This window comes from Biomphalaria glabrata, chromosome 2, assembly GCF_947242115.1.
Source record: "Biomphalaria glabrata chromosome 2, xgBioGlab47.1, whole genome shotgun sequence".
NCBI classification, from domain to species: Eukaryota; Metazoa; Mollusca; class Gastropoda; family Planorbidae; genus Biomphalaria; species Biomphalaria glabrata.
This window is the reverse complement of record NC_074712.1, coordinates 2708986-2729636: the sequence shown is the minus strand read 5'-3', so window position 1 is coordinate 2729636 and position 20651 is coordinate 2708986. Positions and strand designations below refer to the sequence as shown.

The 20651-nt window shown below is 33.8% G+C and overlaps 2 protein-coding genes across 3 annotated transcripts in view; both read left to right on the top strand.

The window, feature by feature from the left end:
- Positions 1 to 20651, top strand: part of LOC106052088 (protocadherin Fat 4-like) — a 301505-nt gene that overhangs the window by 14063 nt on the left and 266791 nt on the right. The window lies entirely within an intron of this gene.
- On the top strand, positions 139 to 18781 carry LOC106058158 (kelch-like protein 2). Of its 2 annotated transcripts, none has more exons than XM_056018741.1 (13): positions 139 to 283; positions 3490 to 3817; positions 4709 to 4937; positions 6622 to 6797; positions 8467 to 8563; positions 9805 to 9959; positions 10602 to 10713; positions 11094 to 11211; positions 12705 to 12902; positions 13236 to 13337; positions 13910 to 14038; positions 15853 to 15993; positions 16559 to 18781. In XM_056018741.1, exons 2-13 carry the CDS (start codon positions 3609 to 3611, stop codon positions 16732 to 16734), a joined length of 1842 nt encoding a protein of 613 aa, XP_055874716.1. In that variant the 5' UTR covers positions 139 to 283; positions 3490 to 3608; the 3' UTR covers positions 16735 to 18781. The 2 variants fall into 2 exon arrangements, with proteins under 2 accessions (XP_055874716.1, XP_055874717.1); XM_056018742.1 differs by having other exon boundaries at positions 142 to 271.

The following is a 20651-nucleotide window of genomic DNA, read 5'->3' as shown; positions in this document are numbered from 1 at the left end:
CTAGATATTTTCTACCATTGTTTACATTGGATATCTCAGAATATATAGGTTACAACAGAAAATAAAAGGGGGGGGGGTTGTTTTTTATGTTTGCACATGCGCAAATATGTTGGTGGTGAACTTCCTGTTATTAGTAAATTTTGTACTTTCTTCTGCTTGATAACATTCATTGTGAAAGTAGATCTAGATCTAGTCACTTTATACTCTAGATCTACTAGACTCTGGGTCCACATATCTATATCTATTCTAGACTCTACTAACACTACTAAAAGTTAGTAAACTAGTAAGTCATAGAATGATACTCTACTAATCATCTATGATTTCTATCATAGAATAGATATCTCTAATTTCAGTCAGAGTCAGACTGTTAGACTAGAGTTAGAGTGTTACTGATTAATTAAATTAATACTGTTACTACTACTAGTGTTACTGTTAGTGTTACTACTGTTACTGTCATGAGATGATGAGTGTTACTGTTAGTGGTTAGTAGTGTTATTTAGTATTAGGGCCGCCTGTTAGTAGTGTTAGTACTGTTACTAGTAGTATACTGTAACTGTTAGTGTTAGTTAGTGTTATGTGGTAACAGTGTAGTTAAGTTACAATGTTAATGTTATGAAATTAATTATGAATGTAATCATTGTTAATTGAATCATTGTAATCTAGATCTAGAGTGTAGCTGTAGACTGTGTCTGTAGTGTAGACTGAGTGTAGTAGATTAATTATTTAGATTCTGATTTAGTTAGTTAATAGAGCTCAGCAATCAACCTATCTTATCTAGATCTGTAAATTAAATTATTTAAATCTAGAGTTATAGAGTCTATATAATATAGACATAGTCGTCATAGTGTGTCATAGATGTATGTCATAGTCATAGAGTCATAGATAGTAGATTATAATTCTGATTCACTTTTCTATGGTAATTCCCCTCTTCTGAACAAGTTAAGCGCTGCTGCCGCAATTTTTAAGTTTGAATTTTTATAGCTCTGTAATGGTTAGTCCTAGAAAAAAACTACAAACACCTATAAACTCGTCATTCATTTGTCAATAAAAATAGCTTTATTGTTTTGTTACGCTACACATAGTTACAGTAAAAAATGATGATGAAAAGGGTCAGGTCAATGAGGTCCAGCGCTAACATTAATGAACACCATTCCCCGCTATGTACACTAACAAACACTGTCTGTACACTAACGAACACCTCCTAGTTATTGCTTTAAAAAATAATATTATCTTCAATTTTTTTTATTTTATTATTAATTTCTTTTTAAACCAACTCAAGACCGACAGATTAGTGTCACTTTTCCCTTTTAATTGCTCCCTTCTCTGCTAAACCCTCAACTTTACAAAGGGCCATATACTGTGACCTATCTAGATCTAGTTGACCCAACAAAAAAAAAACCCACACATCTAGCCCGCTCACTCCACTCAGTGAATGTGACCTAATTGATCAATAATTGTCCCTCCCGCTACTTTTTTTTTTCTGGTACTGTGTTGATGATACCATGCTAGGTATATAAAAAAAATTATAATAAGAGCGACAAGGAGTGAAAAAAAAAAAAAGAATGTAGGATTGTGCCACTCATGAAAACATTATTTTTTTTTCATTATTATTATTATACCCAACTCTACTCCTCATCAGCACTATCTTTAGTGACATTCCCTTTCTTTTTACTCATTCACATCACACTTGTTTTAACATCTAAAACAAAGGCAAAATTAAGTAAGAAAATGTTAAACCTATTGACCTATACAGAATAAATTTTTAAAATCTCCATTTCCCGGCCTTGAGTTACATCCCTCTGATATGCATTTTCAACATTAAAATAGGGTTCGTTAGTGTCATTGATAGTGATAAAGACCGTTCGTTAGTGTCATTGATTGTGACAAACGAATATCATGAAACACCCCATATAGACTATGACATGTACATGTGTTTTTAGGCCTATTTAGAAGCATTTTAGATAGTTCATGTTTAGCTGATGCTTACATTTTCTAAAAAAAATCTCCTTCACCCAGGACCTACCCTCATTCTGTCCTAGAAGAAAAAAAATGGCATCGTCCTACCAGTGCTCTTTCAACCCGTGTAAAACCTTTGTTTTTCATAGTAAACGAAACTAAATGAGTCTGAACTATAAAGAAATGGAGTATAAATAAAAACACTAGACTAGTTTCGTCATAGCTATCAAAATAGCGGCTCATTTTAGTAAAGATAAGGGGGTGTTTGGCAGAGGGAAATTACTATAGAAAGTAGATATTAAGATATCATCGTTATTTCTATGTTCTAGATCTCATCATCTAAATCTATATTATTATATATAATCAGCTGCTATCTAGATTCTAATTCTAGATCTTTACTTGTTAGACTAGTATATATATATATCTAGATCTAGAATCTACTTACAAGGTATAACAAGGCACTATTCTTCCTAGTAAAAAGCATCTATAGGTTAAATTAACTTAAATAGTTTAGAAGTTGCAGAATGTACCTAAATCTATATTAATATATAATATATAAAATATAATTAATTCACTGAAGTTTGAGAAACATTTGATAATTTGAGGCTATATCATACAATCATAAAACAAATGTTGTAATACATCATCATATAGAGACATTGTTGACTAGATTCTAGGTCTAGATCTATGAAATGTTTAAAAAGGGCTTGATCATGGTCAGATCATCCTCAGGCTCAGGACATTTAGTTGCAGCTTGCAGATCTTTTTGTTCATGTAAAAAGTTGTTTAAAAGGCGTTACAAGAATGATGGGTTGTCACTTGGAAGAAATTTAAAAGTGCTGACATAAAGAAAATAGCTTATACTCTAGAATCATATTGGCAAAGACATGCTTTAATCATTTTAATGTCTTCAAAAATAGAGCTTTTTCTACAGATCTTGTTGCAGATGCTTATCTGGAAAACAGTATGAAAGGTCTTACTTAAAAGATAAATTTTATGAGATAAATTTTCTGGTAGTTCATTTCTATTTAATTTGTAATTTATTTAAAAGCTTTGTTAATATTTATAACCACAAAGAATATTAAAAAAATGTATTCTTGTAGCAAAAAAGTAATGCTAATGGCTAACTTCAGTCACCAATCCTAGCAAGACCTACACGGCGTTCCCCATCATTTGACAAACAATCTTATTAGATGTAGATAATCATCATTATGATCATAATCTAGATCTACTTTAGTAACTAGAATTAGAGACAAGTGTAGTCGAATTCTGGTCTACTACTACTGCTGAAAAATAGATCTTTACTTACTAAATCTAGTCTAAAGTGACTTTAATGGACAGTTTTAAATTAGCCGTGTAATTGTGTGGAAATAGTTAATCTATATAGGCTGTCTAGGTTTTACATCTTATTAGAACCAATTGAGCATGACAGTAGAACAAAATTCATTAACATTTACAGGAAATCTTAGATTTATTTGTATATATATATTTAGATTCTAAGTCTTTATAACATTTTTTTATTTTTTGTTTTAGAACATATCAAGCTTCACTAGAATAAAAAAAAAACTGCACGGAAATGATTTGATGTACATCTATGTTAATAATATTGTTGATGAATGGATAACATCAACAAACTGTGCAGCTAAAGCAACATGAGTGGAACTGCTGAGCGCATGTCAGTGTCATCCACATCTCCAACAGTGTTCTTACAATCAGCCAAATTCAAAATGTCAGGAGTAGATATCTTGTCAAGAAGTAACCTTGATGTCAAACCGAAATTGTTATGTGGCAGAGAGAAACCTGTCTACCGGCACGCTCAACATACAAACAAAGCGTTTGAAAGTTTGAATGAAATGAGAAGGTTTGATCTTAATTATTTTCATTTTTATTAATGACTTTTTGGCACCAGTTTTTTTTTTTGCATTCAGTCACTGAGTGGTGATAAATCATTGGCTTGTAAGCCGAAGGGTCGCCAGTCTAAATCTCTGTGAAGACTGGGATTTTGAATTTTGCGATTCTTAGGATGCTCCTGAGTCCAGCCAACTCTAAGTGGTACCTGGCATTAGTTGGGGAAATTAATGGCATTTGGTGATAGTGCTGTCCATCAGCCCTATAAAGAAACAGATGACCTTTACATTGTCTCCTTTTGTACATCCTAAAGTCTGAAAGGGCAAGGGATACTTTATATATTTTTTTTTTAAATGCGTGTACATTAACCTCCCAACTTATAAATAGAGTTTAAGCTTATTTGTGATTTTGTGTTTTCTAAGTGACTAGTATTATATTTTCTATAAATTATAGTCAAGTGGATAAATTCTCTTGCAATATATTATCAAAGGAATCAATTACACTTCCTTTTTTTTTTTAATATATTTTTGTAACAAAGCTACTCAACCATTTAAGTTTTGAATAGTCTGTTAGTTTCATAAATGTTACAGATATCCTTTCGAATCTATGAAGATTATTTTGTCCTTTTACCTAACATACTGCATGAGGACAGAGGATTATGGCTGAATAGTCTGTTAGTTTCATAAGTTACAGACCTACCTTAACATCTATGAAGATTATTTTGTCCTTTTACCTAACATACTGCATGAGGACAGAGGATTATGGCTGGAGTGTTCAAATTTGGTCCATAGTGATGACAGTGTAAAGACATATGAGCCACACTGCCATCCTGAGAGCTTTTTTTTTGTTTGAATAGTCAATAAAAAAAAAGTATCCTACAAGCTCTTAATCTACTTTTTTACAGAATGGGTCTTCTGTGTGATGTGTGTATAGTGGCAGGGAAACAAGAACTTCACTGTCACAAGTCTGTATTAGCAGCCTGTAGTCAGTATTTTTATGCCATGTTTACCAACGAGATGTCAGAGTCCAAAATGAAAATAATAACCTTACAAGAAATAGACCCTGTAGCTCTGTCACTGTTAATTGATTTTGTCTACACCTCAGAGATACATGTCACCGAGGATAATGTACAGGTATCACTGCATATAATTACAGTATTAGGCCACTTGTTAGGAGCGAATAAGACTCTTAATTATATAAACAGCACAATAAACAGTCATATAAGACTCTTAATTATATAAACAGAACCATAAACAGTCATATTATGAGAACTTTAATCTTGGTTCAACAAATAATAATATGTCAATAATAATTTTGTTTACATTACTCCATTTTCTAATCCCTTCTCTTCATCTTTCAACACTCCTCCGCACCATTCCATGTTCACACTACAATGTGTACATAACAATATTCCATGAAAGTTCAATGTAGATGATCTAGACTTTGTTTGAATTCTCTGTTGTTAGGTTGTAACTCTAGACAGTTTGTACAACCAAACTTTGTAAGCTTATTAATCTCTAAATGCTTTTTAAATAAAACTTGAACAAGCGTCTTTCAAAACAAAAATGAATTTATATATAAAACTTTTATTAACACTATAGACACAGGTTTCAACTTCAATGTAGATGTTGAAACAAAAGTGAAATTATGATAATTTAAACAAAATACAACTCAATCTTAAAAACAGGAAAAACATTTTAATTAAGAAATACTTAAAAAAAACAACAAAGCTTATATTAAGGGTTCTTATATCAATCAGTTTGGATCAGTTGTGTAATTAATTAAATTTGTAATATATCTAGACTAGCTTTAGAAAAGCATTTATAGAAAATATAAGAAAGGGGGAACTACCTGAATTCGAACTCATGGCTCAAGCCTTCTCAGGCTTCTCAAGCCAACATAGTAACCAGTCTGCTAGTGGAGAGCTTGTGAACATGGAGGATTGTAGAGTTATCTATGGTTTCTATAGTCTCGTCCAATATCAGGTTTGTGTTAACTAAGATGCAGATGACTACCTATAAAGGTGACTTAAAGTTTATACCACCACTTCAGTCAATTAAAATTTCATTCCCTTGTTCGAGATACCAAACAAAATATTTTATTACCAATAGCTAATTAACTATATGGTGGTTAATATTTTTAATTGATTCTTGTGTTGTTAATTAAAGAAATAATTATGCAAAATTTCAGCTTGATCTGAGATTGGGTGTGGGAGAAATCGTGTACAAACTTTTTACCAGACATACAGACAGAGTGAGTTCATATTAGCTTTGTAAACATAACTCGTGTCTCTCGCTTGTCTACCCCACTCCAGTAATCTCAACTGCGACTGACTTCCTCGTGGTTACATTAGAATCTTTCAGCTCATAAAAATAAATTATCCACCTACTCATGATTACTACAGAAATTTGCGTGCACACTCCATAATAAACATCTCACCAGCTTGCAGCTAAGTAAACTTTATTTGATACTAATGTTAGGCTAGGAGGCATGGTGGCTGAGCAGTAAAGCGCTTGGTTTCCGAACCGGGGTCCGGGGGTCAAATCCTGGTGAAGACTGGGATTTTTAATTTTGGGATCTTCGGGCGCCTCTGAGTCCACCCAGTTCTAATGGGTACCTGACATTAGTTAGGGAAAAGTAAAGGCGGTTGGTCGTTGTGCTGGCCACATGACACCCTCGTTAACCGTAGGCCACAGAAACAGATGACCTTTACATCCTCTGCCCTATAGACCACAAGGTCTGAAAGGAGAAACTTTACTTGTTTAATGTTCGGCTAACTATCGGATATATTGTTTATTTCTTATCTCTCACACGCAGACTCTGTTGCCAGCTGCCAATATTTTACAAGTAACTGAAGTTCGTGATGCTTGCTGTGACTTCCTCCAGGCTCAGCTTCACCCATCCAACAGTTTAGGGATTCGAGACTTTGCTGATCTCCACGCTTGCCAAGATCTTTACAACTATGCTCAAACCTATACAGAACAACACTTCACGTAGGTTTTTACTTTCTTTGAAAAAAAAAAAATTGTATGAATGATCTTCCAAGTTTTATAGGACTCGACCCAGTTGTAGCATAAAAAAGCAGAAAAAAAAGTACACATTTAAGATTTTTTTTTTTTTTTGTAGTTTTTTAATTGGTTAACAATATATTAATATTAAGAGAATAATTAAGAAATCTTATCAGAACTTATTTGTATACCATTTGTAGTTCTAATCATTATCTCTTTCATACTTATGCTTAAAAGGAAGCAATGACTGGGCACTTCATTATGATTCTTAAATTTGTCTGAAACCATTGTTGTGTTGTAATTCTTCTTCAAATTACATGCTGCTCATTTCCCATATCTAATAACTGTATACAAAGTCAATTTACATAGCATAATTAGAAAACACATCATGCAATACTCCATGAGCTATCAACACTTGTAGGTTGTGTATATAAAGTTCCCCTTTCAGACCTTGCAGTCTATAGGGCAGATGATGAACATACAACAAATTATAAATTGAAAAACATCTTTTTCATGTTTTTTTTGTTCAAAGCTTTTTCTCTACTCACACTGTCTTGGTGTAATCTTGTACATGCTTTTCTTCCACTTGCCATTTTAGGATCAAGTTGAAACTTTGCATATTTATTCAATATCAGTGACAACACATGAATCTGTACAAAAAAAAAATCATCAATTTTGTTTTATTTATAAATTTACTAAGAAATGGGGATATAGGCCTTGTGTAGAGAATTAGATATAGGCCTTGTGTAGAGAATTAGATATAGGCCTTGTGTAGAGAATTAGATATAGGCCTTGTGTAGAGAATTAGATAACTATAAAGCTTCTATTTTAATACGTTCTTGTATAGCTCATGGAGGCTCGAGGCCTTGAGTTTGAATTTTGACTCGATTAACTAAAAAAAAGGCAGCACAGAAACCTTCTCCCAGATACCCTTCAACCAGTCCACCATAGCGCATTGAACATGCTATAAGCATGAATGTTGCAGTATACAAAGACAATTAATAAAACTTTTTCCAACTGCACAAATTTATTTTTGTTTGTCTAAATCTATTTTAAAAATAATTAAATCATTGATTCAGAGTAATTATTACCATTGCATTTCGTTAGGGGATACAAGAATTTCAATCTAAATTAGTCGCATCATTGAGGTCTTTTATAAACACATTCTTTTTAGGTGCTTTTATGTCACTACTTACCCTTAATATCCAGTAAACAAACAAAAACTTAAAAGTCCCAGAAAATATAGAATGCTTATCGAAAGCTAAGTTCATGAACACATATTAAGTAATATATACATTAAAATTAAATTACAGCTTTTATATAGCGTTACTTTCATGCTTAGAGCGCTTTGGTCCAGTCGCAGTTTTGGTCCGGTTGGGGGGGGTATCTAGGAGAAGGTTTTTCCGTGCTGCCTTTAGGCGCTCAGTAAACACAACTCTGCCCGAGTCGGGTGTCGAACCTCGAGCCCCCCTTCATAGGTGGCTAAGTTCAAGCGCACTTAGCCTCTCGACCATGCTTCCCACTAAAGTGGACTTTTTATTTATTGTAGTAGGTGTGAAAGAAATGTCCACTCCAGTGGTTAGCAGCTTTCAAATAGTGATTGCTGAGATGTTGATTTGGAAAGTGAAATTATTTTCCTGCATTCTTTCTCCAGGGAAGTGGTCCACTACGATGAGTTTCTGTCTATGGGAGTAGAGGCTGTGTGTAAGCTTATATCCAGTGATAGACTAACCGTCACATCAGAAGAACAAGTAACTCCCCTTTTTTTTTTTCCTTTTTGTTTTATAGAAACTTTATACAGTAATCCTATCTTTTTTTTTATATATAAAGATATTTAAGATAAAACAGTGTTCTTTGGTTGTTGCTTTAAGTAGTTTGAAAATGTTCTAATTGATTATTGAAAAAGTTTTTAAAATATGTGTGAGTATCATAAACAATAACTTTTTAACATGGACATAATTTATGAAGCTGAACATTTTTCTCTGATTGACATTTGTTTTGAACTGAACTTCTTTTTTTTTTTTTTCTAAGGTTTTAGTAGCTTGATAGTAAATTCAAAGCATAGTGCAAACAACTGAAATAATATTAAATATATAGGTAAAAATTGTATTCACTATAGCTTTCTCTATTAAGCACAGTCATGCAGACTAAAACTTTATGGCCATAAGGTCGTCTGGGCTTGCAAAGACCTTCCATCAGAGAACAGTACCAGGAAAGAAGAATAGCAATGGGAAGACAACATAAAAGAATGATCTGGCCTGTTATTGAAAAAGAAAAAAAGGGAGAAATATGGTCAACAGGTCATATGTAGGGCTTCAATGGTTTACCAAACTAAGGGAGAGAGTATAGTCTCTGAGATTTATTCAACAGAAATTTTAAATGTCAAACTGCATTCTTTACCAAGAGGCCTGAACAAGACACTGGCCCCAAAACACCGCCATAGAAAAAAATCTATGTGTAGAGCTCCCTGTTTTGGAAACCACTGCGCAGTTCATCTCATCTAGTCATCTGAACGCTCCAACATAAAGAATGAGAACGAGTGTTGTGATTGTTGTGAACTCCTAGCCTATGACTTTGACATGGATACATTACATATGCAATACTTCAAGAACACCAGGGATGCGTTAGAAATAAGAAACATTTAATAGTAATGAATTATAACTGTAGCCAACAAAAGCGGATCTCCTAAATATACATTAACTATCAGAACTGCCTTATACTGGCTCCTACTATGCTATCACAAAACTCCGGTCCCCTGTCAACAATAACAAAACTTCAAGCGCTGTCACTCTGTCCCAACCAATGGACCAATGAAATAAATAGTAAAATAATAAATAAACATAGAATTCTTTAAGTCTTACAACCAAGGTTCTATGACGTACCCTTTACGATATTATATACAAAACATAATCACCACAACGAGGAAGAAGAAATGTCAAAGAGAAGAGAACTTTTGCTTATTAATTGAACAGTCTTTGTGTTTGTATTGTAGGTCTATGAGGCTGTGATGTCATGGGTCAACCACAATCTTCCTGCACGCCAAGACTGTATAGAACAACTTTTAGAGAATGTACGCCTTCCCCTCATGAACCAAGATTATATAGTACAGAAAGTGGAAGAAGAACCTTTAGTTAAAGCTAATTCTAGGTATTGAAAGGCTAGTTCTAGGTATTTAAAAAGCTAATTCTAGGTATTGAAAAGCTAGTTCTAGATATTTAAAAAGCTAATTCTAGGTATTGAAAGGCTAGTTCTAGGTATTTAAAAAACTAATTCTAGGTATTGAAAAGCTAGTTCTAGGTATTTAAAAAACTAATTCTAGGTATTGAAAAGCTAGTTCTAGGTATTTAAAAAGCTAATTCTAGGTATTGAAAAGCTAGTTCTAGGTATTTAAAAAACTAATTCTAGGTATTGAAAAGCTAGTTCTAGGTATTTAAAAAACTAATTCTAGGTATTGAAAAGCTAGTTCTAGGTATTTAAAAAGCTAATTCTAGGTATTGAAAAGCTAGTTCTAGGTATTTAAAAAACTAATTCTAGGTATTGAAAAGCTAGTTCTAGGTATTTAAAAAACTAATTCTAGGTATTGAAAAGCTAGTTCTAGGTATTTAAAGAGCTTATTCTGGGCAAAAAAAGCTAATTCTAGGTACTGGTATATACAAAAAACAACAACTAATTTGAGGTACTGAAAATCTAATTATAGGTAATGAAAATCATGTATTTAGTACTTCATTAATAAAAAGGAAAACTTAAATGCTTCATTAATTGTTTTGTTTTTTTTTGGTTTATATTAAGATGTAAAGATTACCTTATAGAAGCCATGAAATACCATTTGCTCAAAAATGAACAGAAGCCCTTATATAAAACTCCAAGAACACAACCAAGAAATCCTATAGGTCTACCTAAAGTAAGTTTTCTGTTGTTTGTCAATTGTCTCCTTAGCATTGTATGTTGTTTAATTATCCTTTGTATATGCTATATCCTACATTTAAATACATGCATAATTTTTTATTAATTTTTTAAATATATTATCATTGCTTTTTGGTAAAAAATAAAATGTTTAATACCTGCGTTGGTCAACTTTGAGCTCGTTAGCAAATAAATGTGGTTTTCAAGCCCAAAACCAATGACTGAGACCTTATGTAATTCATTGGTGGTTGTTGTAAGTGAAGTCAGTTCTAACCTGATATTTAGGTGAGAATTTCTCACATAATTCATCATGAAAAGTGTATGCATTACGTAAAACGGAAATATTTAATTCAGAATTCTCTGAACTTGTCCCTGCAGGTTTTATTAGTGATTGGTGGCCAGGCGCCTAAAGCCATACGTAGTGTTGAGTGTTATGATTTTCAAGAGGAGAGATGGTATCAGCTGGCTGAAATGCCATCAAGGCGATGTCGATGTGGTTAGTAGTAGTAGTTTTTTTTCTTTTTTTTGTTTTATAACAAGAATTCAGCATTTTCTTCTTTAGACTGATCAATGCACATTTTAACATAGGCTTCCAAGTCTGATTCCACTTATTTCTTTGAGAAACTGCTATACTATAAGCAATTTAGTCATTATCTAGCCAACAGATACATTCTTAAACTACACTACTGATCGAAATCTTTAACATTTGTCTAATAGAAATAGGTTTGAAAGGGAAACTTGATTAAAGAAATGTATATTGTATCATTCAGTATGTATAACAATATATCTGTAATTTTGTTTTTTGTTGAGTTTCCAAGTAAATGAAATTTTTAGGATGTTGCTTTTATTTCTGTAGAGTAATAAATAGACTACAGCATTGTCTTTCCGTTGAGTAAATACTTAAGTTCTTCTTCTTCATCGTTCTCATTATTATGTTGGAGTGTTCATATGACTAGACCAATACATGAGATGAACTGCGCAGTGGTTTCCAAATCAGGGAGCTCTCCATATAGTTTTCTTTCTATTGGGGTGATTTGGGGCCAATGTCTTATACGGGCCTCTTGGTAGAGAGAGCAGTTTTGGAGGACGTGGTCGGCATTTTCTGGTGATACTCCACATGGGCAGATTTCACTGGTTCCAATTTTGAGCTTCCGGAACATGTGTTGTCGCATTCTGTTGTGTCCGGTCCTGAGTCAAAAGATTAGACGTTGGTCTTGTCGGGATAGCTTATAGTAAGCGTCATCTTTCTTGTAATACTTAAGTAAGAATGTAGAAATACTTCCAATTGGCTTATTATTTAAATTCCATCACCTATATTATATATTGATAGCTTTTTTATAGCGCTTCTTTCATGCTTATAGCATGCTCAGAGAGCTTTGGTCCAATCTCATTCGTGGACCAGTGGGGGGGGGGGGGGAGGGGGTATCTAGGAGTTGGTTTTCCGTGCTGCCTTTAGGCGCTCAGTAAACACAACTCTGCCCGAGTCGGGTGTCGAACCTCGAGCCCCCTTCTAGGTAGCCAAGCCAAGTTCAAGCGCACTTGGCCTCTCGACCACGCTTCCCACCTATCCCTTGGGCTGCTCAATCATTGGGGCATCACGCTTAATCTGTCTCTCTTCATTCATCACTTTTGCCTTGATGGAATCTCTTTCAATGACAGGCTTGACCAAATCTTCCCATCATTCATTTTGTTTTCCTGGCACGGTTCCTTGAGCAGGTGCTTGTGAGCCCTGAGAACCTTGTGAATGGCCATAAATTTTCCTTTTGCATTTTTTGACAGTGATTACCAGGGCTCACTTATCTTTGTGAACCTTTTTCTATTCTCCTCGATTGTGACATGGTCTTTGTAGGCGATACTTAGGAATCCTTCTGTAGCATCTCGATTCCAGTGCTAGGATCCTCCTCACTAGTTCTGCAGTTAGCATCCAACATTCCCAATCATTCTTTAGAATAGGACTTTGTACTTTTTATTTATCTCTCTGCCACCTAGGTGTAGCAGTATTGAATGGTCTAGTGTATGCTGTTGGTGGTTTCAATGGCTCTTTGCGTGTTAGAAGTATTGATGTGTACGATCCCCTGAAGGACACCTGGAACTCTTGTCCCAGCATGGAAGCCAGACGTAGTACTCTTGGTGTAGCCGTATTAAATGGAAATATTTACGCTGTAGGCGGCTTCGATGGAGCAGCAGGTACAACATATTGTTTTCATTTCTTAACATTTTTTTAAACTTCTCTTAACATTTTTTTAACTTCTCTTAACATTGTTTTAACTTCTCTTAACATTTTTTTAACTTATAAAAGTGAAACAAAAAATCCAAAATTCTACTTTTAAACATGATAATAACATAACAACTTAACAATGAAGCCTTCTTACTTTACTTAATTAGATAATTTATGAGAAGATAGCTAACATTGGGTGTGATGTAAAATTGTAGATTATTTGAAGTTTCTTTTAACTTAGAGGTATTTATTTGTTCAATGTGTGTATGTACTAGTAAGTTTAAAGAGTTCTCTGCTCACAGGTCTAGACTCCGCTGAATACTTTGATGTGAGAGCTGGTATGTGGAAATCAATGTCCAACATGAGCACAAGGCGGAGTAGTGTCGGTGTTGGAGTCGTGGGAGGTAACTGAAGTTTATCAAGTTGACTCTTGTTCTAAAGAAACAGGATTGTTCTTGTCTACTTAAGGGAAACTTAAAGTTTTTAAACCCACTGGTTATAGTTCTTCTAGATCACAACTAAACCCTTGAAGTCAGCTTGATTGTAATCTAAAAAAATGTTAATATTTCGTTGATGACTAGAAACATGTTTCACCACTTTATTTGATTACCTGGCATCATTTAGTGGAAGTACAAATTGTTATGTTGTCAACCCAATAGGCTACTTTGATCAAGGAAGCTTTTCAATTTTATTTCTTTGCTTTGTATACCACAAAATGCCAGGAAAGCATTTGGTAGAGTGGTATTTATTTTGATTTCCATGCCAAAGATCTCAATCAAATCTTAATAAAGCTTTTGGTATTTAAAACCAGAACGGTTGGATTAGCTAGAGAAAATGTAAAATTATATCTGGCTTTTACATTTTGGAAAATTTAAAGTTTTTACATTTCATTATAATCTTGTTGTAACTTCCAAATCCATTGTATGAGAAACTGTAAAGAGTTAATGCTGTTGTAATTCTCTTGCTTCTCATGTAGGTTTACTTTATGCTGTGGGGGGCTACGATGGGGCTTCTAGGTCCTGCTTAAGTTCAGTTGAGTTTTACAATCCTGTGTTTGACACCTGGACTCTAGTAGCTGACATGTCTTGCCGGAGGAGTGGAGCGGGTAAGTCACTGACACTTGATACCAATTTCCTTCATCGACTATCTTGATTATTTTCAAGACTGGATGTAGACATGCATAAGGACATTGACAGATTTGACATATTATCTCCCTCTTTTAATCATTCAATGTTTTCATTGTCGCAAACTGTACACCCTGTTCTAGTGCCATTGTTCACCTTCTGGCTAGTTAATGTTTGGAAGGCTCTTTTAGGTTTATTATTTCTTCTAGTTAACTTCTGATAACTTAAATTTAAAAAAAATTAAAGTTCCACTTTCAGACCTTGTGGTCTATAGGGCAGATCATGTAAAGGTTATCTGTTTATGTGGTCTACAGTTAACAAGGGTGTTATGTGGCCAGCACAACGACCAACCGCCTTTACTTTTCCCAACTAGTATCAGGTATCCATTAGAGCTGGGTGGACTCAGAGGTGCCTGAAGATCCGGAAATTAAAAATCCCAGTCTCCACCAGGATTCGAACCCCGGACCCTGGTTTGGAAGGCAATCGCTTTACTGCTCAGCCACAGCGCCTCCAGCTGATTGCTTACTAGCTTAATAAAACTACAGTATTAAATAAAACTTTTGAAACCAAATTTATCTTCTAGAGTTTCTTTGAAAGTAATGATGTATGCAATAACAATCACAGATTAATATGATTATTCTTAGAAGGTTGAAGATTATTAAATGTACTACATACAGTCTATATCATCTTTCATGTACTGTAAAGACCTGTAAGGATATTTACCAAACTTCAGACTTATCCACAAACTAGATAGCACCTTGTTGATAATATTGATTGTTCAAATAAAAATGTAAAAAAAATCTCTTTTTTTTATTTTTAAGAAGCTTATTGAAAATAATTAAAGATTCAGCTGTTTTAGACACATTGATAATAAAATTACAAACTTTAAGAAATGTTTCATAGCAATTAGTTTTTAAATTTTCTTTACCTTAAGTCAGGCTTATTGTTTAGTAGAAGTTAGGTATATTGATTTGTTAAGTCAGGCTAATTGTTTAGTTAAGTCAGGCTCATTGTCTAGTTGAAATCAGGCTTATTGTTTTGTTTAAGTTAGGCTTATTGTTTAGCTTAAGTCAGGCCTACTGTTAACTCCATTTATTTCTGAGAACCAAATCACTTGCCTGGCTGAAATTCTCTTACTGACTGGAGAAAGGCTGAAAGCAAACACTTGTGTCATCTCTAAACCTTCTGGTCAATGGGGCTCATCAGCCTAGTAAGGCGATTCATCTTTTTAAAGGATACTACAATACCAAAACTTGTTTTCCTGATTCAGGATTCAACAAAAAAACAAGATCACCAACTTGGTTCTCTCAGTAACACAGGCAACTGTAGTGGTTCAAATATAGTGTCAATCATTCCTTAGAATCATACCAACTAGATTGATACATGGACAAAACATGATTCTGTTATCTACAGTTTTCTTCTTCTTCTAGCCAGCCTTTTTTGCTGCTGACCTGTAAGCCAAGAAAAAATAGTGAGCTGTTTTCTTCAGTCGGTTAACTATAGTTGAGAAATGCACCTGCAGAGATTTTTAACTTCCTATGATTATATTACTTGTATTTAACTTGTTTCATTTGGCGCTTTTAAATGACATTTAAAATGGAGATTCCTCAGTTATGTACTAAAAGCACGGTAGACTAATTTATTATGTTTATAAAGTTAATATGATTCATAAATTGTTATTGTATCACTTTGCATCAATTGACAGCACCAAACAGTTTAATTTAAGCTTTATTTAGTTTGAAAGTTATAAAGAGCATGGAATGTTTATTAGTCATATCTCCCTCTCTACCCATAGGAGTTGGTGTTGTTGATGGCTTGTTATATGCTGTTGGTGGCCATGATGGGCCATTGGTCAGAAAGAGTGTTGAGGCCTACAACCCAGAATCCAACACTTGGACAGCAATAGCTGATATGCACATGAGTCGAAGAAATGCAGGTAATACCACAGTCCAGACTTAAACATGTTTAAATTTATATAAAGAAAGAAGGTAGAGCTATTCCAACAGATGGACACACTAGATCTACACTTTCATCTTTGTTTTAAAAATTTAGAGGCACTTCTTCAGGTTTTTTTATTGATTTTATGAAAAGATAATTTATTGAGCTTTCGTTTAACATAAATTATTTTTAATTTTCTTAAGCTCATCATATTCTTTTCATAGTTCTTTAGTATTCTATGTCTTTTAACCATTCTAATCAGCAGTCATCTGCACATAGTACAACTTTTGTTTCAGAAATAATGAAATACTTATGAATTAATTTATATAGTGTACAAACGGATTTGTGCCTATAACTCTGTCTATAGGGATGTGACCAAGTTAGTAGATTTTAAAAAAAAATGTTTTCTACTATAAATATTTCTCCATCACCCAGACAGTGATTCTTTTTGTTTTAAGGTGTTTTTTTTTTTAATGTCTTTGCTATCATTTCTACTTTAAGTATTTCTCCATCACCCAGACACTGGTTCTTTAAGTTTGTATTTTTTTTTCTTGTTCTATTAGGTGTGGTTGCTAATGGCAACAAGCTGTATGTAGTCGGAGGTGATGATGGAACTTCTAATTTAGGCTCAGTTGAAGTGTATGACCCTGCCACAAACAAGTGGACGTTGCTGCAGTCAAGCATGATGATTGGACGCTCCTATGCGGGTGTCACGGTTATAGAAAGGCCGCTGATATAGTTAGTCTCATATGTTTGGATCAGACGTTTCAATTTGCTTCGAAATTCCGTTCAAAAAGGCCTTCACAGTTTCATGACTAGTAAGTACTAGTGGCAAGCTATAATATTGAAATACATTTGGAAACTTCAAGGCTTGAAAACAATTTCTTCAAAACCCTTTGGAACATAGACCTCATCATAAGAATTAGTAAGAGATGTATAAATTACTTTGTGAAAAATGAAGTTTGAAAATCCAACATCTTCTTCGAAAGTGTATTCTCCTAGAACTTGAAGTGAGTTTAGCCATAACTTGAGTTTTTTTTAATTCTCCAATCTTTTCCTTGACATTTCTTAATAATGATAAAAAAAATAATTTGCTCGTAACTATAAATATGATCTAAGGTTTTTTTTTAATGTTTGGTTCTATTTTATTGGAAATTTCAGGAGTGAGTTTCTGAGTATATCTGATACTTAACCTGATTGTATTGCAAACATTTAGAAATGGGTCTCTTAAGTATGAATGATATAGGAGAGAAACATTTTGTGCAATCCTTACAGGCTCTCCTTCTTAGAATAATTTTGAACAGTATTAGTAATAATGAACTTAGTATTCTAAATAGTTGAAGTACATTTCTGTATATACTGTATCTTTATTTGTATAAAACTGTTGTCAGTGACAGCTCATGAATGAAAACCTTTTCTTTTAACCTTTTACCTAGTCAATGGCATCAATAAGTACATAGATGTTGGGTTTTTTTTATTGCTTTTATATTGAGCATTTGTCCTGCTTATAGCATGCTCAGTGCGCCATGGTCCAATCTGTTTTGTGTCAGCTGGGGGTATCTGGGAGAAAGTTTCTGTGCTGCCTTAATGTGCTTAGCAAACACAGCTCTGCTCAAGCCAAGATTCAAACTTGAGCCCACTCTTGTTAAGTGGCCAAGCGGTTTTGGCCTCTCAGCCACACATCACATTGTTTTTTGTTTTGGTAAGTCTTTAACGTATGTGCTATATCCACTTTGAACCATGGATGGTTTAGTTTCTTCTTGGTAAATAAATCTGTGACTCATTTCTCTGTCTTGTATATAGATTATGATTATAGCTTTTATATAGCGCTACTTTCATGCTTACAGCATGCTCAGAGCGCTTTTGGTCCAATCTCATTTGTGGACCAGTGGGGGGAGGGGGTATCTAGGAGTTGGTTTTCCGTGCTGCCTTTAGGCGCTCAGTAAACACAACTCTGCCCGAGTCGGGTGTCGAACCTCGAGCCCCCTTCTAGGTAGCCAAGCCAAGTTCAAGCACACTTGGCCTCTCGACACCACTTCCACATTATCTGTATCAAGTCTCACCATCTCATGCTGTACCGATTTGACCATATTTGTCGTAGTCAACTTAATAAGATTTTGTTTCGATAGCCAGTTTGTCCTGAACAAAACTAACTAAGTATCAGTAACACATTTATTCTAGACAACTCTCTCTTTATAATATTCTTTCAAAACAATGAATTTAATCATCTATTTACCAAACGTTACAATAAATTTGCAAAGCCCTACATTTTATGAAACGACTTACTAGCTACCCCTCCCCAGTGCTGCAATACTTAAATGAAATAGTAGCTGCAGAAAAAGAAATGCAGAAAACAAAACACAGAACTAAGTTGTTTTTTTCTGTTACTTGTGACTGTACACAGATGAAGCTGCAGTCCACTTTTAGTAACATGTTTACATTGTTAACCATTACACCTTCACAATTCTGTGTCACAGTGTCTACAAAAAAAAAATTACAGAAGAATGATTTTTTTTTATAATTTTGAATGATCTTTTTAAATTTAAAGAATTATAAGGGGGAATAGGAATTTTTCAAGCGATTAATTCTAAAGAAAAACCTTTTTTTAATACAACTAACCTTTTAAAATTTGCTGTGGCAGCCAAGTTAATGTATTTATGGAGTAAAGGTTTTTTTTTGTTTTGTTTTTTTTTCATCTTTCTATATTAATTCTCCAGAACAACAGCCCTTTCTGATCCCTTATGCTGAGGTATTGAGAACTTTGAAATAAATTAGATTGCCTTACAGACCTCTATTTTATTTTATTTTTTCTTGAGCTTCAGTTTGTTGTAGCTGATATGTTGATGTCTTTCCATTTGAACGTCTTTGTTCATCTTTCATTTTGATTTATGTTCAGATGATTGTGATTGGTTTGTTGTAAAAACTGATGTTCTGTGTTTAAAAAATTGATTTTAAAAATATTTATTCATTCTAGGTTGTTACTTAAGTAAAATAAGATTTTTTATTCTTTTTTTTTTTTTTTTTTTACATTTAGACAAATAATTGTTTTGTTGCTATGTTAATGAAATGTTTTGAGTATTGGAATATTTCAGTCCAGATGAGTTTTGTGAATGTTTGCAGAGCCATTCATTTAGTGTTTCCATTCTATCATACAAGTATAAATGTAGTTTTTCTATGGCCCTTGTCAGTATATACTACAATTCCATAGTACATAGATGGGTGCTGTAACTTTATGGTGGTAGGGTCTTCTAGCGTAAAGCAAATGTCTGAGAGCCAAAGTAGAAAAAAGATGGAATCCTTGCCCATAATTCTATTCAAGTTGCATAAGCAACTGCATCTTGATAACACTTTCTGCACCTCCATTCTTCCACTAGTTTTCTCGCCGGCAGGTATTCGTTTAATTCTGTGTAAAGTAACTTTATGGTAGTAGGGTCGTCTAGCATAAAGCAATTGCTCTGAGAGCCATGAGATAGAAAGTAGGAAATCCTTGAATCTTGTTGATGGAGAGGATTTACCCATAATTCTACATAACCAACCTCCATTCTTCCACTGATTTTCTTGCCGGCAGGTATTCATTTAATTCTGTAGACTATATTTCAAAAAAAAAAAACATTTAAAGGAACACTCACTCCTAAACTGCAGTAATCGTTCTCTGTCCACAAAAAGAACTCATCTTGGCTGATAGCTGTATAAAATTGCAATTGTGTGTGTTCATTCCTTGCACATGTTTAGCTAAACTTTAGTTGTTATTTAAAATAGATGAATTCCAAATGCTATGTAAACCATCTCATTGGTTAACGGATTATTCAAATGTACGAAATATCACATATGAAATGAAAAGAGATTTTTATTAGCACAGTGGAAACAGTTGGGTTTTTTTTTTTTTTTAGTTTTTTTTTTCATCTCACAGCTTGTTTTAAATGTTTACTTGCCAGTTAAGCCTTTTTCATTTACATAATCACTAACTCAACTGACTGGCAATTCAACTTCTCTTTTGACCTCATCATAGCTAAAAATATAATGATTGACTATATTGAAGTGTAAGTTTGTATTCAGGAACAAAGATTTACTTTGAATGACTCTGTGTGAATATTTTGTTCCTGAGAACTGACGGCATTTAGTGTTGCGATCGTAAATCCTATTTCATTCGAACACAAGAAACTAAGTTTGACCTTTTAACAAAACAGTTTGTGGTTGATGCTTTGATTTCGTTGTACATCTGTCATCATGATGTCATGACATGAAGTGCAATACCATTCAACTGTTGCCCGAATAATGTGCACATTCTCGTCTGAAAGCTGGCATAAAGTTACTTGTGTGAATTGCGTGTCTGTGTAGTAGTGACCTTTGTTTTTTGATGACTTAATACAACCATTAATGAGGGTAGTGAATCAAGGTGAATAATGGAGAGAATAGCGCAAGGACATTCAGGTCCAGATTTAAAAGAGGGTAGGTGGGGCTACAGCCCAGGTGTCTCCACAAGAAAGGGACCTCCAGTATTTAAATCTGGCCTTGAGGACACTACAAGCAGTTTAAATTTATTGTTAAAAACATCTCTCATTAAATTTTTTAAATACTTTAAAAAAAAAAAGTAAAAAAAATTCAGAAATATCATAGTTGGAGGATGAATTAAATTTTGTTAGTGATCTTTTGGTT